General features: G+C 42.5%; 1 protein-coding gene across 3 annotated transcripts in view; it reads right to left on the bottom strand.

Moving 5' to 3' along the window:
* Positions 1–14,784, bottom strand: part of LOC110537143 (unconventional myosin-Vb) — a 75,814-nt gene that overhangs the window by 15,245 nt on the left and 45,785 nt on the right. For all 3 annotated transcript variants that reach the window (XM_036937131.1, XM_036937133.1, XM_036937132.1), the window contains exons 21-28: positions 12,866–13,105; positions 12,356–12,592; positions 11,250–11,343; positions 5,371–5,504; positions 5,168–5,287; positions 4,926–5,060; positions 4,605–4,667; positions 1,288–1,530 (exon numbers count right to left, since the gene is read on the bottom strand). In XM_036937131.1, coding sequence (XP_036793026.1) covers positions 1,288–1,530; positions 4,605–4,667; positions 4,926–5,060; positions 5,168–5,287; positions 5,371–5,504; positions 11,250–11,343; positions 12,356–12,592; positions 12,866–13,105 — 1,266 coding nt within the window. The remainder of the gene's footprint in view (positions 1–1,287; positions 1,531–4,604; positions 4,668–4,925; positions 5,061–5,167; positions 5,288–5,370; positions 5,505–11,249; positions 11,344–12,355; positions 12,593–12,865; positions 13,106–14,784) is intronic.

Genomic DNA, 14,784 nt, shown 5'->3' on the forward strand with positions numbered 1-14,784 from the left:
TGTTTTTATTTACTTTTTTGCTCTTTTGCACACCAGTATTTCTACTTGCACATCATCATCTGCACATCTATCACTCCAGTGTTAATTTGCTTTTGTTCTCAACTGGCCTACCTGGTTAAATAAAGGTGAAATTATTATTATTTTTTTAAATTAAAAATCCTTCTAAGGAGTATGACACGCCAAGCATATCCTCGACTAACCTAGAAGGTGGGACTGGGAGAGAGCCGCTCAGTAGTCTGATATATTAACTAGACAGCCACATAAAGAGAGTCATGATACTGACAGTGATCTCTTCCTCTTTCTGCCACATCTCTCTCTCTCTGTTAGGGAAACGTCTTTGTGAGGCATGAGGAGGAGTGAGAATTGGAGAGATACGCCTCGGTGATTAAAGACTGTTTGTTCTGCTGCCTTCCACACCATCATCCTTTCTGCTCTCCTGTCCTTGAGTCGGCTTAACAGCATGGGGAGATCGCATTAACAATGCTCTTCATCGGGACATAAGTTCAGGTTAATACACTGTAGGAACATTACCATGTTAGGAATGATCTGCCATCGACTCCCAGTCTTTTACACTCCTAGTCCCATCTCTGTTGGAGGCCAGTCTCTGTCATAAGTCTCATAATGACTCTAGTTACATACTAGTCTATACATGCTAATGATCTGTGGGGCTCAGTTGGTAGAGCATGGAGCTTGTAACACCAGGGTTGTGGGTTCGATTCCCACAGGGGAGCAGTAAATAAAAGTATGAAAATGTATGCACTCACTACAGTAAGTAGCTCTGTATAAGAGTGTCTGCTATATAACTAAAATATATATATTTTTAAATGTAGTGTGGCTGTACCGTTGTCTGAACCCAACTAGAATGTAACATTTGATCAAATGTTTCTTATTCCATTTTTTTGTTTTGTGTAAGAAGTTGAAGACTGTCTATCATGTTTTTTATATTTTATATTTCACCTTTATTTAACCATGTAGGCCAGTTGAGAACAAGTTCTCATTTACAACTGCGACCTGGCCAAGATAAAGCAAAGCAGTTCAACACATACAACGACACAGAGTTACACATGGAATGAACAAAACATACAGTCAATAATACAGTAGAAAGATGAGTCTATATACGATGTGAGCAAGTGATCTGTGTATATTAATGTGTATATTAAAGTATATTAATGTGCCTGTACCTTTTGATAAGCAAACAGGGACATATAAAGTGGACAATCAATGCTGCATTTCCCAAGTACAGGCAACCAAAGCCATGTCAATTTAACTCCCAGTTTGTCAACTTACGATCTGATTGGTTGTCTCCTCTTTCTGATGGGCTGCACTGACAATTTGAGTCCTGAGGATGAGGACCTCCTCCTTGCGCACTTCCAGTTCCTCATTGGCTGCTTTGAGCTGGCCAAGCAGCAGGTTGTAGCCATCCTGCAGCTCATTGGAGGAGCTGTTCTGGGAGGCGCGGTCAGCAATGGCCTTCCTCAGTTCGTTCAGGTCGTTCTTCAGCTTTTTGTTCTCAGACTCCAGCTCCTGCCTCTGTGGAAACACACGGCCAAAGTACAAAGAGATTTATTGGCAATCTAAAATTGAGTTTATGTAATCATTGGTTATCAAAGTGATTAAATACCAAGGCTCAATGTTGGAAAGAATGACAGTGATTGATAGCAATAAAAGTAATAAAGTAATATACACTGAGTGTACAAAACATTAAGAACACCTGCTCTTTCCATGACAGACTGACAATGTGAATCCAGGTGAAAGCTATGATCCCTTATTGATATCACTTGTTAAATCCACTTAAATCAGTGTAGATGAAGGGGAGGAGACAGGTTAAAGAAGGATTTTTAAAGCCTCGAGACAACTGAGCGATGGCTTCTGTATGTGTGCCATTCAGAGGGTGAATGGGCAAGACAAAATATTTACCCCTATTTACCCCACTACCATACCCCTTTGAACGGGGTATGGTAGTAGGTGCCATGCACACCTGTTTGTGTCAAGAACTGCAATGCTGCTGAGTTTCATGCTCAAAAGTTTCCCCATGTTTATCAAGAATAGTCCACCACCCAAAGGACATCCAGCCACCTTGACCACTGTGGGAAGCATTGGCGTTAACATGGGCCAGCATCCGTGTGGAATGCTTTCGACACCTTGTAGAATCCACGCCCTGACAAATGGAGGCTGTTCTGAGGACAAAGGGGGGAGGGGTACAACTCAATATTAGGAAGGTGTTCTTAATATTTTGTACACTCAGTGTAGAGCAGAATAATATGTGATTGCTGCCACATTGAGTATGTTTACATGCACGCCAATCATTTGATATTAAACTGATTATGGCAGTAGGCCGAGTATAGAAATAGTTAAACGCCTTACTCTACTCATCTTAAATCGGCATACGGTCATAACCGAAGTAAGCATACGCTGATTAAAACACTGGTTTTCTGAACAATCTTTAAAATGATTAAGACATGTAAACAGCTTAATTAGCGTTCCAGTTGTGTATTTGATGTGCACATGTGCCAGCACTGGTAGCGCAAGCCTCCCTCTTATGCACGGGCGGAGTTCGGAAAAACTGAAAGTATGCATCTTACAAATAATTTTCACATACAGACTTTATAGATCCAAACTCAGAATGAAATTGCCTTCGCAAAAACAACATGGTCACCGTGGTACATTTTTTTTTTTGATTGCTGATTTTCTGCATTTATGAAAGTCCCTTTAGGTAGCCTGACTTGAGATTTGTCCATGTAAACAGGATTATTAGGGAAATCATTCTTCTTGCAAAGCATGTAAACATTTTAGATGATCTATTATAGTAATCTGACTATCCACAATAATCATATTATTGTGTGGATGCAACTGTGCTCATTGTGAGTAGCTTAGTAAGTAAATCCTTGTAGAGACATCAAAACTATTTGTCCTTGATTTTCATTTTAGCTATGGCAAGTAGCTATTTATCTACAGTATGGCAGGGGTAGGCAATTTGATTCAGCCGCAAGCCGATTTTTGTCTGAGCGAATAGTCGGGGGACCGGAAAATAATGATGAGAATTTGTACACTGCAAAGTGACCACAACTAAGCCAATAAAGATATTGTATTTGAAATAACATTTCATACCTTGATTACATTGAGACACAATCACGTCTGTTTTATTTGTGGGAATACTTGGAAACAGATCTCCTAAATTAAACACATTTTCAGCGGAATTCCTAGTGATTCCTGCAAATGCTGGGGGCCCCAAAAAAACGTTATTTTTAACTTGCAGGCCGGTTTTGGCCCGAAGCCTCCTGTTACCAAACTCTGAGCTAAGGAATGTAGGTAAAAGCCAGCCATGGCTTTCAGACTACTGCAGTTGATAAATGGATAGACTGACAAGATTATTCATATTCTAAGATACCGTACCAGTGACTAATTGTGCTCAACTCTCTCTTTGCAGTGAGTCCCTCAGCATAAATAAAGGCACCAATAGTAGTTATAAGGTTCTCTTCTACAGACTTCAAGTTCCAATGGGCAACATTTTGCTCAGCGACAATAGGACCCATGACTCAAACCATGACACACATATTTTTACTGCCAATCAAATCTAAACCCTGTGCTGTGTGGTATTATGGTGCTATTGACCGAGATGCAAAAAGCAAGCCCCCTGTATAGATGGGCCAATTTTGTGGGTGACCAAATTTGTATTTATTTTGTCATTTTTCCATTTGGGGGGTTAAAGTTACAATCTTTAAATGAAAATAATTTCATATATTCAGTTCATATCACATTTTATTTATTATTTTCCATATATCTATCTATGTTGTACATTAAAAAAATATTCTAAAATGTTCAAATTGGATTCTCCTGTACTTTGAACTCTTGTACTTTTGATTTAATTCAAAAGCACCTTGAGATGGACTCCTCTGATAATATTGTAATGCATTAGACTTAATCACACTGGTGATCTCAACTGTGCCATAGAAGTTAATGATTTATCCATGCCAAAAGCAAGAGTGGTTCTCTCTCACCAAGGCACATATGCTGAACATGAGTTATTAAATCAAATAAATGTTTGTGTGTTCTTTCCCTTTACACATTACCTGAACATCAAATCCTGCCCCTGGGGCACCCTCCCATCAGAGCATCCCTGCTGGAACCCTGTCACGCTATTCCCACTAACCTCTCTCTCGGTCTCACCCAAATCAGCCTGTCCCACCGGCATCTCTACCCAACTCTCTCCACAAACCGCTCTATTTTGTCTAAATTCTACTATGTACCCATGCCGAGCATGCCTGCCAATATCTCTCTCTCTCTATCTTACCATGTGCCCATGCCGAGCATGCCTGCCAGTATCTCTCTCTCTATCTTACCATGTGCCCATGCCATGCCTGCCTGCCAGTATCTCGCTTTATCCTACCATGTACCCATGCCGTGCCTGCCTGCCAGTATCTCTCTCTATCCTCTGGAAGTTCCACTCACCCACAGTTTCATAGGCAGGACGGCCAAAGACAGCAGAACAGCCAGAGTGAAGAAGAAATCAAACACCACAAATAGAGACATCCCACTGCAGACTAGTACTGCACACTGTCCGTGTATGTGTGTGTGTATCTGTGTGGTGGTGGATGGATCTGTACCTTGAGACTGTTGTAGGCCAGGTCCTCACTCTCTTGCTCCGACGTAGTCTTTGGCTCAATTCCCTAAGAGAGATTGTAAATCGTAATCATTCCACTTCAGGTTGATAAGGCGGAGGCAGGCCATTATTGTGCAATGTTATTACCCAAGCACCAAGTTTGAGGATCACGATCCTAATCTTAAACTTAAAGGTATTCAAGGCAAAATCTTTTTAAGGTCAAAAGTTCAACCTGCAGTAAAAGCAGAAACTTCTGTGTAGGTATTTTAGAAGTATACAAAAATAAGCAAGAAAAGAACTACACTAGACTGAGACATGGGCCCACCTTGCAGTTAACCTGGTCCTCCATCTTTTCCAGGTTGACTTGCAGTCTCTTCCTCTCCTGTTCCAGCTCTCGAACACGCTTCTGCAGCTTCATGAACACACCGATGTCCATTGCTGCCTTCTCCACTCCCATCTCCTGCAGGGTGACAATATCAGGTCACAACAAAAAACTGGCACAAGTAACTATGAACAGACGGTATAAGGCTGTATAAGACTGGTTCATACTAGTTAAGAGGGTCTTACCTCTACGAGCTGGATTGCATCGTCAGTGTCTCCCAACTCCGAGGTAGAAATGGAAGGATAGTTGGAGTCAGACTCCAGGCTGCTCTGAGTAGAATTGTTTCTCTTGTGACCAGGTTGGAACTGAAGGGTAGGAGGAGACAGGGAACCATTGGACATCTATCTTGGCATAAGACACTTACATACATACACAGGCACACACATACCTTGGCCTCCTGTAGGTTGTCATATCTCTGCTCCAGTCTGGAGAACTCCCTGAGCAGGTTCTGGTAGCGCTGCCTCTCCTCATCCAGCTCTGCCTGGACCCGACCCACACTCTGGGATGCACTGCTCTCCTGGTCTGAAACACAGACACACAGGACATCCACATCAATCATTTTCATTCACTTCCAACTGAGTCTCTTCTTTTACACTGAACAAAAATATAAACGCAACACACAACAATTTCAACAATTTTACTGAGTTACAGTTCAAATAAGGAAATCAGTCAATTTAAATAAATAAATTAGGCCCTAATCTATGGATTTCACAAGACTGGGAATACAGACGTGCATCTGTTGGTCACTATAGACACTATATGACCAAAAGTATGTGGCCACCTGCTCGTCGAACATCTCATTCCAAAATCATGGGCAGTAATTTGGAGTTGGTCCCCCCTTTGCTGCTATAATAGCCTCCACTTGTCTGTGAAGGCTTTCCATTAGATGTTGGAACATTGCTGCGGGGACTTGCTTCCATTCAACCACAAGAGCATTAGTGAGGTCGGCAATGATGTTGGGCAATTAGGCCTGGCTCGCAGTTGACGTTCCAATTATACCAAAGGTGTTCGATGGGGTTGAGGTCAGGGCTCTGTGCAGGCCAGTCAAGTTCTTCCACACCGATCTCGACAAACCATTTCTGTATGGACCTATCTTTGTGCACAGGGGCATTGTTGTGTTGAAACAGGAAAGGGCCTTCCTCAAACTGTTGCCACAAAGTTAGTAGCACAGAATTGTCTAGAATGTCATTGTATGCAGTAGCGTTAAGATTTCCCTTCACTGGAACTAAGGGGCCTAGCCCGAACCATGAAAAACAGCCCCAGACCATTATTCCTCCTCCACCAAACTTTACAGTTAGCACTGTGTATCGGTGAAGGTAGCATTCTCCTGGCATCCGCCAAACCCAGATTCATCCGTCTGACTGTCAAATCATCACTCCAATGGCGGCAAGCTTTACACCAGCCGACGCTTGGCATTGCGCATGGTGATCTTAGGCTTGTGTGCGGCTGCTCAGCCAAGGAAACACATTTAGTGAAGCTCCCGACGAACAGTTCTTGTGCCGACGTTGCTTCCGAAGGCAGTTTGGAACTTGGTATTGAGTGTTGCTGCCAAGGACAGACGATTTTTACACGCTATGCGTTTCAGAACTCGGTGGTCCTGTTCTGTGAGCTTGTGCGGCCTATCACTTCGTGGCTGAGCCGTTGTTGCTCCTAGACGTTTCCACTTCACAATAACAGCACTTACAGTTTACCGGGGCAGCTCTAGCAGGGCAGGAATTTGATGAACTGACTTGTTGGAAAGGTGGCATCCTATGATGGTGCCACACTGAAAGTTACTGAGCTCTTCAGTAAGCCCATTCTACTGTGAATGTTTGTCTATGGAGATTGCATGGCTGTGTGCTCGATTTTATAGACCTGTCAGTAACAGGTCTGGCTGAAATAGCCGGATCCACTAATTTTAAGCGGTGTCCACATACTTTTGTATATATAGTGTAGCTTTAAAAAAAAGGTAGGGGCGTGGATCGGAGAACCAGTCAGTATCTGGTGTGACCACCATTTCCCTCATGTAGCACGACACATCTCCTCCACATAGAGTTGATTAGGCTGGTGATTGTGGCCTGTGGAATGTTGTCCCACTCCTCTTCAATGACTGTGTGAAGTTGCTGGATATATGCGGGAACTGGAACACGCCGTCATACACATCAATCCAGAGTGGAGGTCGACCGATTAATCGGAATGGCCGATTAATTAGGGCTGATTTCAAGTTTTCATAAGAATCGGAAATCAGTATTTTTGGGCACCGATTTGGCCGATTTTTTTGTTTTTGTTTTTTGTTACAGCTTTATTTAATCTTTATTTAACTAGGCAAGTCGGTTAAGAACACATTCTTATTTTCAATGGTGGCCTAGGAACGGTGGGTTAACTGCCTCGTTCAGGGGCAGAACGACAGATTTTCACATTGTCAGCTCGGGGGATCCAATCTTGCAACCTTACAGTTAAGTAGTCCAACGCTATAACGACCTGCCTCTCTCTCGTTGCACTCCACAAGGAGACTGCCTGTTACGCGAATGCAGTAAGCCAAGGTAAACTTGCAGTAAGCTAGCATTAAACTTATCTTATAAAAACAATCAATCATTCTGCCTACTAGATATTATCTATCGTGTCCTAATCTGACTGAGCATACAAGTATCTAGGTATCTAACTGAGCGGTGGTAGGCAGAAGCAGGCGCGTAAACATTCATTCAAACAGCACTTTCTTTGCGTTTTGCCAGCAGCTCTTCGTCAAGCATTGCGCTGTTTTTTATTTCAAGCCTATCAACTCCCGAGATGAGGCTGGTGTAACCGAAGTGAAATGGCTGGCTAGTTAGCACGCTCTATAATAGCGTTTCAAATGTCACTCGCTCTGAGCCTTGGAGTGGTTGTTTCCCTTGCTCTGCATGGGTAACACTGCTTCGAGGGTGGCTGCTGTTGTTGTGTTCCTGGTTCGAGCCCAGGGAGGAGCGAGGAGAGGGACGGAAGCTATACTGTTACACTGGCAATACTAAAGTGCCTATAAGAACATCCAATAGTCAAAGGTTAATGAAATACAAATGGTATAGAGGGAAATAGTCCTATGATTCCTAAAATAACTACAACCTAAAACTTCTTATCTGGGAATATTGAAGTCTCATGTTAAAAGGAACCACCAGCTTTCATCTATTCTTATGTTCTGAGCAAGGAACTTAAACGTAAGCTTTCTTACATGGCACATATTGCACTTTTACTTTCTTCTCCAACACTTTGTTTTTGCATTATTTAAACCAAATTGAACATGTTTCATTATTTATTTGAGGCTAAATTGATTTTATTGATGTATTATGATTTTTCAACACTGATACCGATTATTGGAGGACCAAAAAAGCTGATACCGATTAATCGGACGATTTAAAAAAAAAATTAAAAATCATTTTTTAAATTTGTAATAATGACAATTACAACAATACTGAATGAACACTTCTAATCCAGAGCATCCTGAACATGCTCAATGAGTGACATGTCTGGTGAGTATGCAGGCTATGGAAGAACTGGGACATTTTCAGCATCCAGGAATTGTGTACAGATCCTAGCGACATGGGGCCGTGCATGATCATGCTGAAACATGAGGTGATGGTGGTGGATGAATGGGCCTCAGGATCTTGTCACGGTATCTCTGTGCATTCAAATTGCCATCGATGAAATGGAATTGTGTTTGTTTTCTGCAGCTTATGCCTGCCCATACCATAACCCCACCATGGGGCACTCTGTTTGTTGACATCAGCAAACTGCTCGCCCACACGACGCAATACACCCGGTCTGCCATTTGCGCAGTACAGTTGAAACCGGCATTCATCTGTGAAGAACACACTTCTCTAGCGTGCCGGTGACATTTACCCACTGAAGTCGGTTACAACGCTTTACTGCAGTCAGGTCAAGACCCTGGTGAGGATGACGAACACACAGATGAACTTCCCTGACTGTTTCTGACATTTTCTACCAGACATTCTTCAGTTGTGGAGCTCCTGGGCTGGCATGGTTAGTGTGGTCTGTGGTTGTGAGGCCGGTTGGACGCTGGAGGCAGCTTATGGTTGAGAAATGAACATTACATTCTCTGGTAACAGCTCTGGTGGACATTCCTGCAGTCAGCATGTCAATTGTATAATGATCATGCTGTTTAATAAGCTTCTTGATATGCCACACCAGAGGAAGGCCCCCAAAAATTGTCCAAGACTCCAGTCACCCAAGTCATAGACTGTTCTCTCTGCTAAACACGGCAAGCGGTACCAGGGTGCCAAGTCAAGGTCCAAAAGGCTCCTTAACAGCTTCTACCACCAAGCCATAAGACTGCTGAACGGTTCATCAAATGGCCACACGGACTATTCACATTGACCCCCCTTTCTTTTTACACTGCTGCTACTCGTTGTTTATTATCTATGTATGGTCACTTCACCCCTACCTACATGTACAAATTAACTCAACTAACCTGTACCCCTGCACATTGACTCAGTACCGGTACCCCCTGTATATAGCCTCAATATTGTCATTTTATTGTGTTACTTATAACATTTTTTTTTTTTACTTAAGTTTATTTTGTAAATATTTTCTTAACTATTTCTTGAACTGCATTAAGGGCTTTTTATAATATATTTTTTTTACCTTTATTTAACTAGGCAAGTCAGTTATGAACAAATTCTTATTTTCAATGACGGCCTAGGAACAGTGGGTTAACTGCCTGTTCAGGGGCAGAACAACAGATTTGTACCTTGTCAGCTCGGGGGTTTGAAAGTAAGCATTTCACAGTACGGTCTACACCTGTTGTATTTGGCGCAGGTGGATGGATTATCTTGGCAAAGGAGAAATGTTCACAAACAGGGATGTAAACAAATTTGTGCTTTGTGGGCATAGGGACATTTTTCGGGATATTTTATTTCAGTGTATGAAACATGGGACCAACACTTTACACGTTGCGTTTAGATTTTTTGCAGTGTACTATTGCTCAATTGCTGTCCTTTAGATGAGCCTCCAATTCAGTTAAGGCAGTGACCAGAAAACAAGCCATCGCTAAGTTACAATACGCTCCATTAGAGGTATTGAATATCAACTCACCACCATTTCATGTGTTCATTTTAGGGATAGATGATTGTATTGCCATGATTCCAGATAACTGCTGATGCAGTCTTTTCTATCTGCCCCCCGTCCCCCCACGGCTCAGCTCCATATCACACAGCCTCTCTCTCTCTGAAGATATGGCCGCAATAAAATATGACAGGGGAATTAAACACAGATTGAAGAGGCTCTATTAGTTTCATGATCTGAAACCTACCCTTGCATGCATTATTTGAATATATGTATCATCTTTATATGCTCTGGTGGGCGGTCTGATGACTCTTCATCCCCATATCACACTATGAGGGATTGAATAAAAAGGCAAAATGACTGGGATCATAGTATGTTGCTACTGAACTGATAATGTGAGACATTAATAACAGGGGTTCTCTGGTATGTAACATCCCTAGCTCAATATCTTTACACCAGCCTGGACAACATGCTGCTCTAACTGCTAGTAGAAAAGAAAAAGCACAATAGTGTTAAAGTACACAGTGCTAGCGCTCAACCCAAGGGGACCCCAGAGAACCTATTAGTAACACTGCAGATAAAGAGAGCAGATTAGACCAATAACTCTCTCTGCCTCTGGCTAGCTATTTCAATTTCCACCAGAGAAGACTGTCCTGGTGACATTATTACGAAAAATGATCTCCTTTCATTAACTGCTCTGTGATAAAATCTCCTGGTTGAAGTATTGCACATGGCCTTCAGATAAGAGAGGGCAGTGAAAATGTTCAGAGATGATGATGCTGTAAACCATAAGTAACTTGTTATTGACAAAAAGAAGTCCATTGACAAAGGATTTTAAATGAACTATCAATAGTCTACCTATACTACCTGACTTTAGATTTAGCACATTTACAGATAGATATTTCCAAGCTAACAGGTGACACTTCCCCACGTGCACCCAGTGATAAACAATGGCTGACTCCAGTCTCAGGTTAAACAGTTTATTTTTTAAGTCTCACATTGCTGCTGCGTAACTTGATGCAGTTTCTGCTTCTCTCGTCCTACTTCCAAACAGAAACCCCTCTTGTGTGGGGAAACAAGCCATCCCTCCCTTCAGGGCAGGGTTAGCAGTCTGCAGGGCTAACTGTGAGTCTACCATTTTACCTTCAACCCCTCCTGTACATCAGCTAATCACTGTGGCGCTATTGTTTCCCTTTTAGGGGTTTGAAGAGTGTAGGACATATAAAAAGCACTCACCTTCCGTGCTCTTGGAGTGGTGCAGAATCCTTCGGTTCATCTCCTCCTTTTCACTCTTCAGCATAGAATTCTCCCTGTCCAGTTCCTCCACTCTCTAAGAAATAGACAAAAAAGAACAAGAGCTTGAATAAAATAAAGAAATAGAGACATTAGAAGGAGCTGGTTGGCCAGTTCAAGAGCAATTGATTTTGTTTGACCTATTTTCATTTGCTACTTCAATCCGTGGAGAACCTTGAAACACAATAGATGCTACATACTTTAAAGGTCCTCTACAAGTGACCAAAAAGTATTTTGTTTGTTTCTCTTTAAGTGACTTGAATCTGTAGTTCCTGTGTGTGAGGCTCTCATAGTGATGTCAGACAGAGCTAGAGAGCCAGGGACAGCCCCTGCATTGTGACAAAATGGCCGACTCGAAGAGAAGAGAATCAAAGGGCCAAAGAGGGGCGTCCATTACCACTGGGGCACTGCAAAAGCCCACACCCAATGTACATAACAATGGCTTTCTTAATTCCTGTCAGGGGGCCAAAACAATACAAAAATATATGCATTGTATCACTTTCAGGTCAGTAGGAGAACACTGATACAGTCCAATTAAATCCAATTAAATCCATTGTGAGATTGTTAGAGGAAATCCCTTGAGAATCAGGTGTTTTACATTCAGTAAAAACGCTGCTACAAGCATTTTGTGGAGCTACTCAGGCACTTAACGGCTGTTTTCACCAACGCGTTTCAGACAGGAAGGTTTTGTTCATTCAACAGAAGGTTCAGTAGTCCAATAACTCTGAATGATGTAAATGAACAGAGAAAGATGGCAACCTGTCTGCTAATCAGAAAAAAAGTCTGTCCTAGCTTGAGGTACTGTACAACTGCCATTCATCCTAGTTCATGTGGATGCAGAGGATTGCTCTCTTCAGCACTTTGTTAACAGCATCCCAACTATTTGTATTTATTAGGGATCCCCATTAGCTGCTGCCAAGGCAACATCTACTCTTCCTGGGGTTCAAACACGTTAAAACCCTTACATTACATGTAAAACAAAAGATGAAACAGTGACAGCCTTGTAAAAAGAAAATGTACTTTCGCCCCTTTAGTGATTGATAGCTCACCTGTTCCAGTCCCATCTTCTCGTTGCTGTGCTTCTCCTCCAGCTTCTTCATGTGGGTGTGTGCTTCCTGGAGCTCAGCCCTGAGCTTCTCCAGCTCATCCTGAAGAGAGGTCAGCTGACTGCCGTCACCCTGGCGACTGCGCATCATCTCCAGCTCCTTCTGCAGCTTGTTCACCTCTGAGCCCAGGGAGGCTTTGGCCACCACCAGCTGCTCATTCTGAGTCTTCAGATCGCTGGTCTACACAGTGCGACAGGAGAGAGAGCTCTGGTTACTAATATGGGACATCAATTTCAAATCAATCACTTTTTAACATAATTTACAGACAGTTTAGTCTAGCTAAATGGTTTTAGCTGTGCAAAAATATGACTGCAAATGGAAATGAATATTGTGCCAAAATATTGTCCTTTCATTGAGCCTTCTTTGCATTATAGCACTCATTATGTAGGCTACTAGCCTTATAGAACAGTGTACTTCTACAACGTGGGTAGAACCATGGTTCTTTGACTGTACCTGGTCATCCATCTTCCTCTGCAGCTGGACGATCTTGTTCTCCATGCCCGTGTTGAGCTTCTTCAGATGTTGAGCGGACCTCGCTTCAATCTTCAGCTGTTTCAGCTCCCGCTTGGCTCGCATGAGGCGGTAGGCACACTGGATGGTGATGGCGGCGTTCCGTGCCCGCCTGAACTTCCTCCTGGTGAGCCAGCCTCGGACATGCTTCTGGATGATCATGGCTTTGTGGTGCAGAAGGAACTGGGGAGGTGGAGAAGGGAGGTAGATAGCAGAGACAAGGAACCATTTATTATACTGTACAATCAATGTGATGGGAAATATGTAGGTAACTTCAGAATTCCCAGTCGGAGAAATTCTAGAGATCTCAATCCAAAGGGAATCTAGTGTATCTGAGAAGGCACCATAGAAGGCAGCATTTCTGCAAGGTCCGCCTGATCACATTCCATTTCAAATCGGAGGCACTTCGTCTCCAATTTTCAAGTCACACAAACTGGACAACAAGTCCAACACTGAGTCATCTTCTCAATGAACACTTTACTCCTGATAGATCGCTAATATGTTTCAACAAACCGTCATTCTGTTACCAAACTTTGCATCTGCAATGTTCTTAAAGTGTTTTTGTCCAATTTTCAGTGGATTTATTAAAAGTAGTCCTTGTGAAAAGAGTTGAATGATTTGTTTAACTTTGCAATCATTAGTTTTTGTTTGGTATACAGTTGAAGTCGGAAGTTTACATACACCTTAGCCAAATACATTTAAACTCAGTTTTTCACAATTCCTGGCATTTAATTCCCTGTCTTAGGTCAGTTAGGATCACCACTTTATTTTAAGAATGTGAAATGTCACAACAATTGTAGAGAGATTTATTTATTTCAGCTTTTATTTCTTTCATCACATTCCCAGTGGGTCAGAAGTTTACATACACTCAATTAGTATTTGGTAGCATTGAATTTAAATAGTTTAACTTGGGTCAACCAATTCAGGTAGCCTTCCACAAGCTTCCCACAATAAATTGGGTGAATGTTGGCCCATTCCTCCTGACAGAGCTGGTGTAACTGAGTCAGGTTTGTAGGCCTCCTTGCTCGCACACACTATTTCAGTTCTGCCCCAAAATTTTCAATGGGATTGAGGTCAGGGCTTTGTGATGGCCACTCCAATACCTTGACTTTGTTGTCCTTAAGCCATTTTGCCACGACTTTGGAAGTATGCTTGGGGTCATTTTCCATTTGGAAGACCCATTTGCAACCAAGCTTTAACTCCCTGGCTGATTTGAGATGTTGCTTCTAGTGTATCTGCACATAATTGTCCTGCCTCATGATGCCATCTATTTTGTGAAGTGCACCAATGCACATAATTGTCCTTCCTCATGATGCCATCTATTTTGTGAAGTGCACCAGTCCCTCCTGGAGCAAAGCACCCCCACAACATGATGCTGGCACCTCCGTGCTTCACGGTTGGGATGGTGATCTTCGGCTTGCAAGCCTCCCCCTTTTTCCTCCAAACATAACGATGGTCATTATGGCCAAACAGTTCTATTTTTGTTTCATCAGACCAGAGAACATTTATTCAAAAAGTATGATCTTTGTCCTCATGTGCAGTTGCAAACCATCTGGCTTTTTTGTGGCGGTTTTGGAGCAGTGGCTTCTTCCTTGCAGAGCGACCTTTCCAAGTTATGCCGATATAGGACTCGTTTTATTGTGGATATAGATACTTTTGTACCTGTTTCCTCCAGCATCTTCACAAGGTCCTTTGCTGTTGTTCTGGGATTGATTTGCACTTTTCGCACCAAAGTACGCTAATCTCTAGGAGACAGAACACGTCTCCTTCCTGAGCGATATGACGGCTATGTGGTCCCATGGTGTTTATACTTGTGTACGATTGCTTGTACAGATGAACGTGGTACTTTCAGGCGTTTGGAA

The sequence above is a fragment of the Oncorhynchus mykiss genome, chromosome 12 (assembly GCF_013265735.2).
Source record: "Oncorhynchus mykiss isolate Arlee chromosome 12, USDA_OmykA_1.1, whole genome shotgun sequence".
Taxonomy (NCBI): Eukaryota; Metazoa; Chordata; class Actinopteri; order Salmoniformes; family Salmonidae; genus Oncorhynchus; species Oncorhynchus mykiss.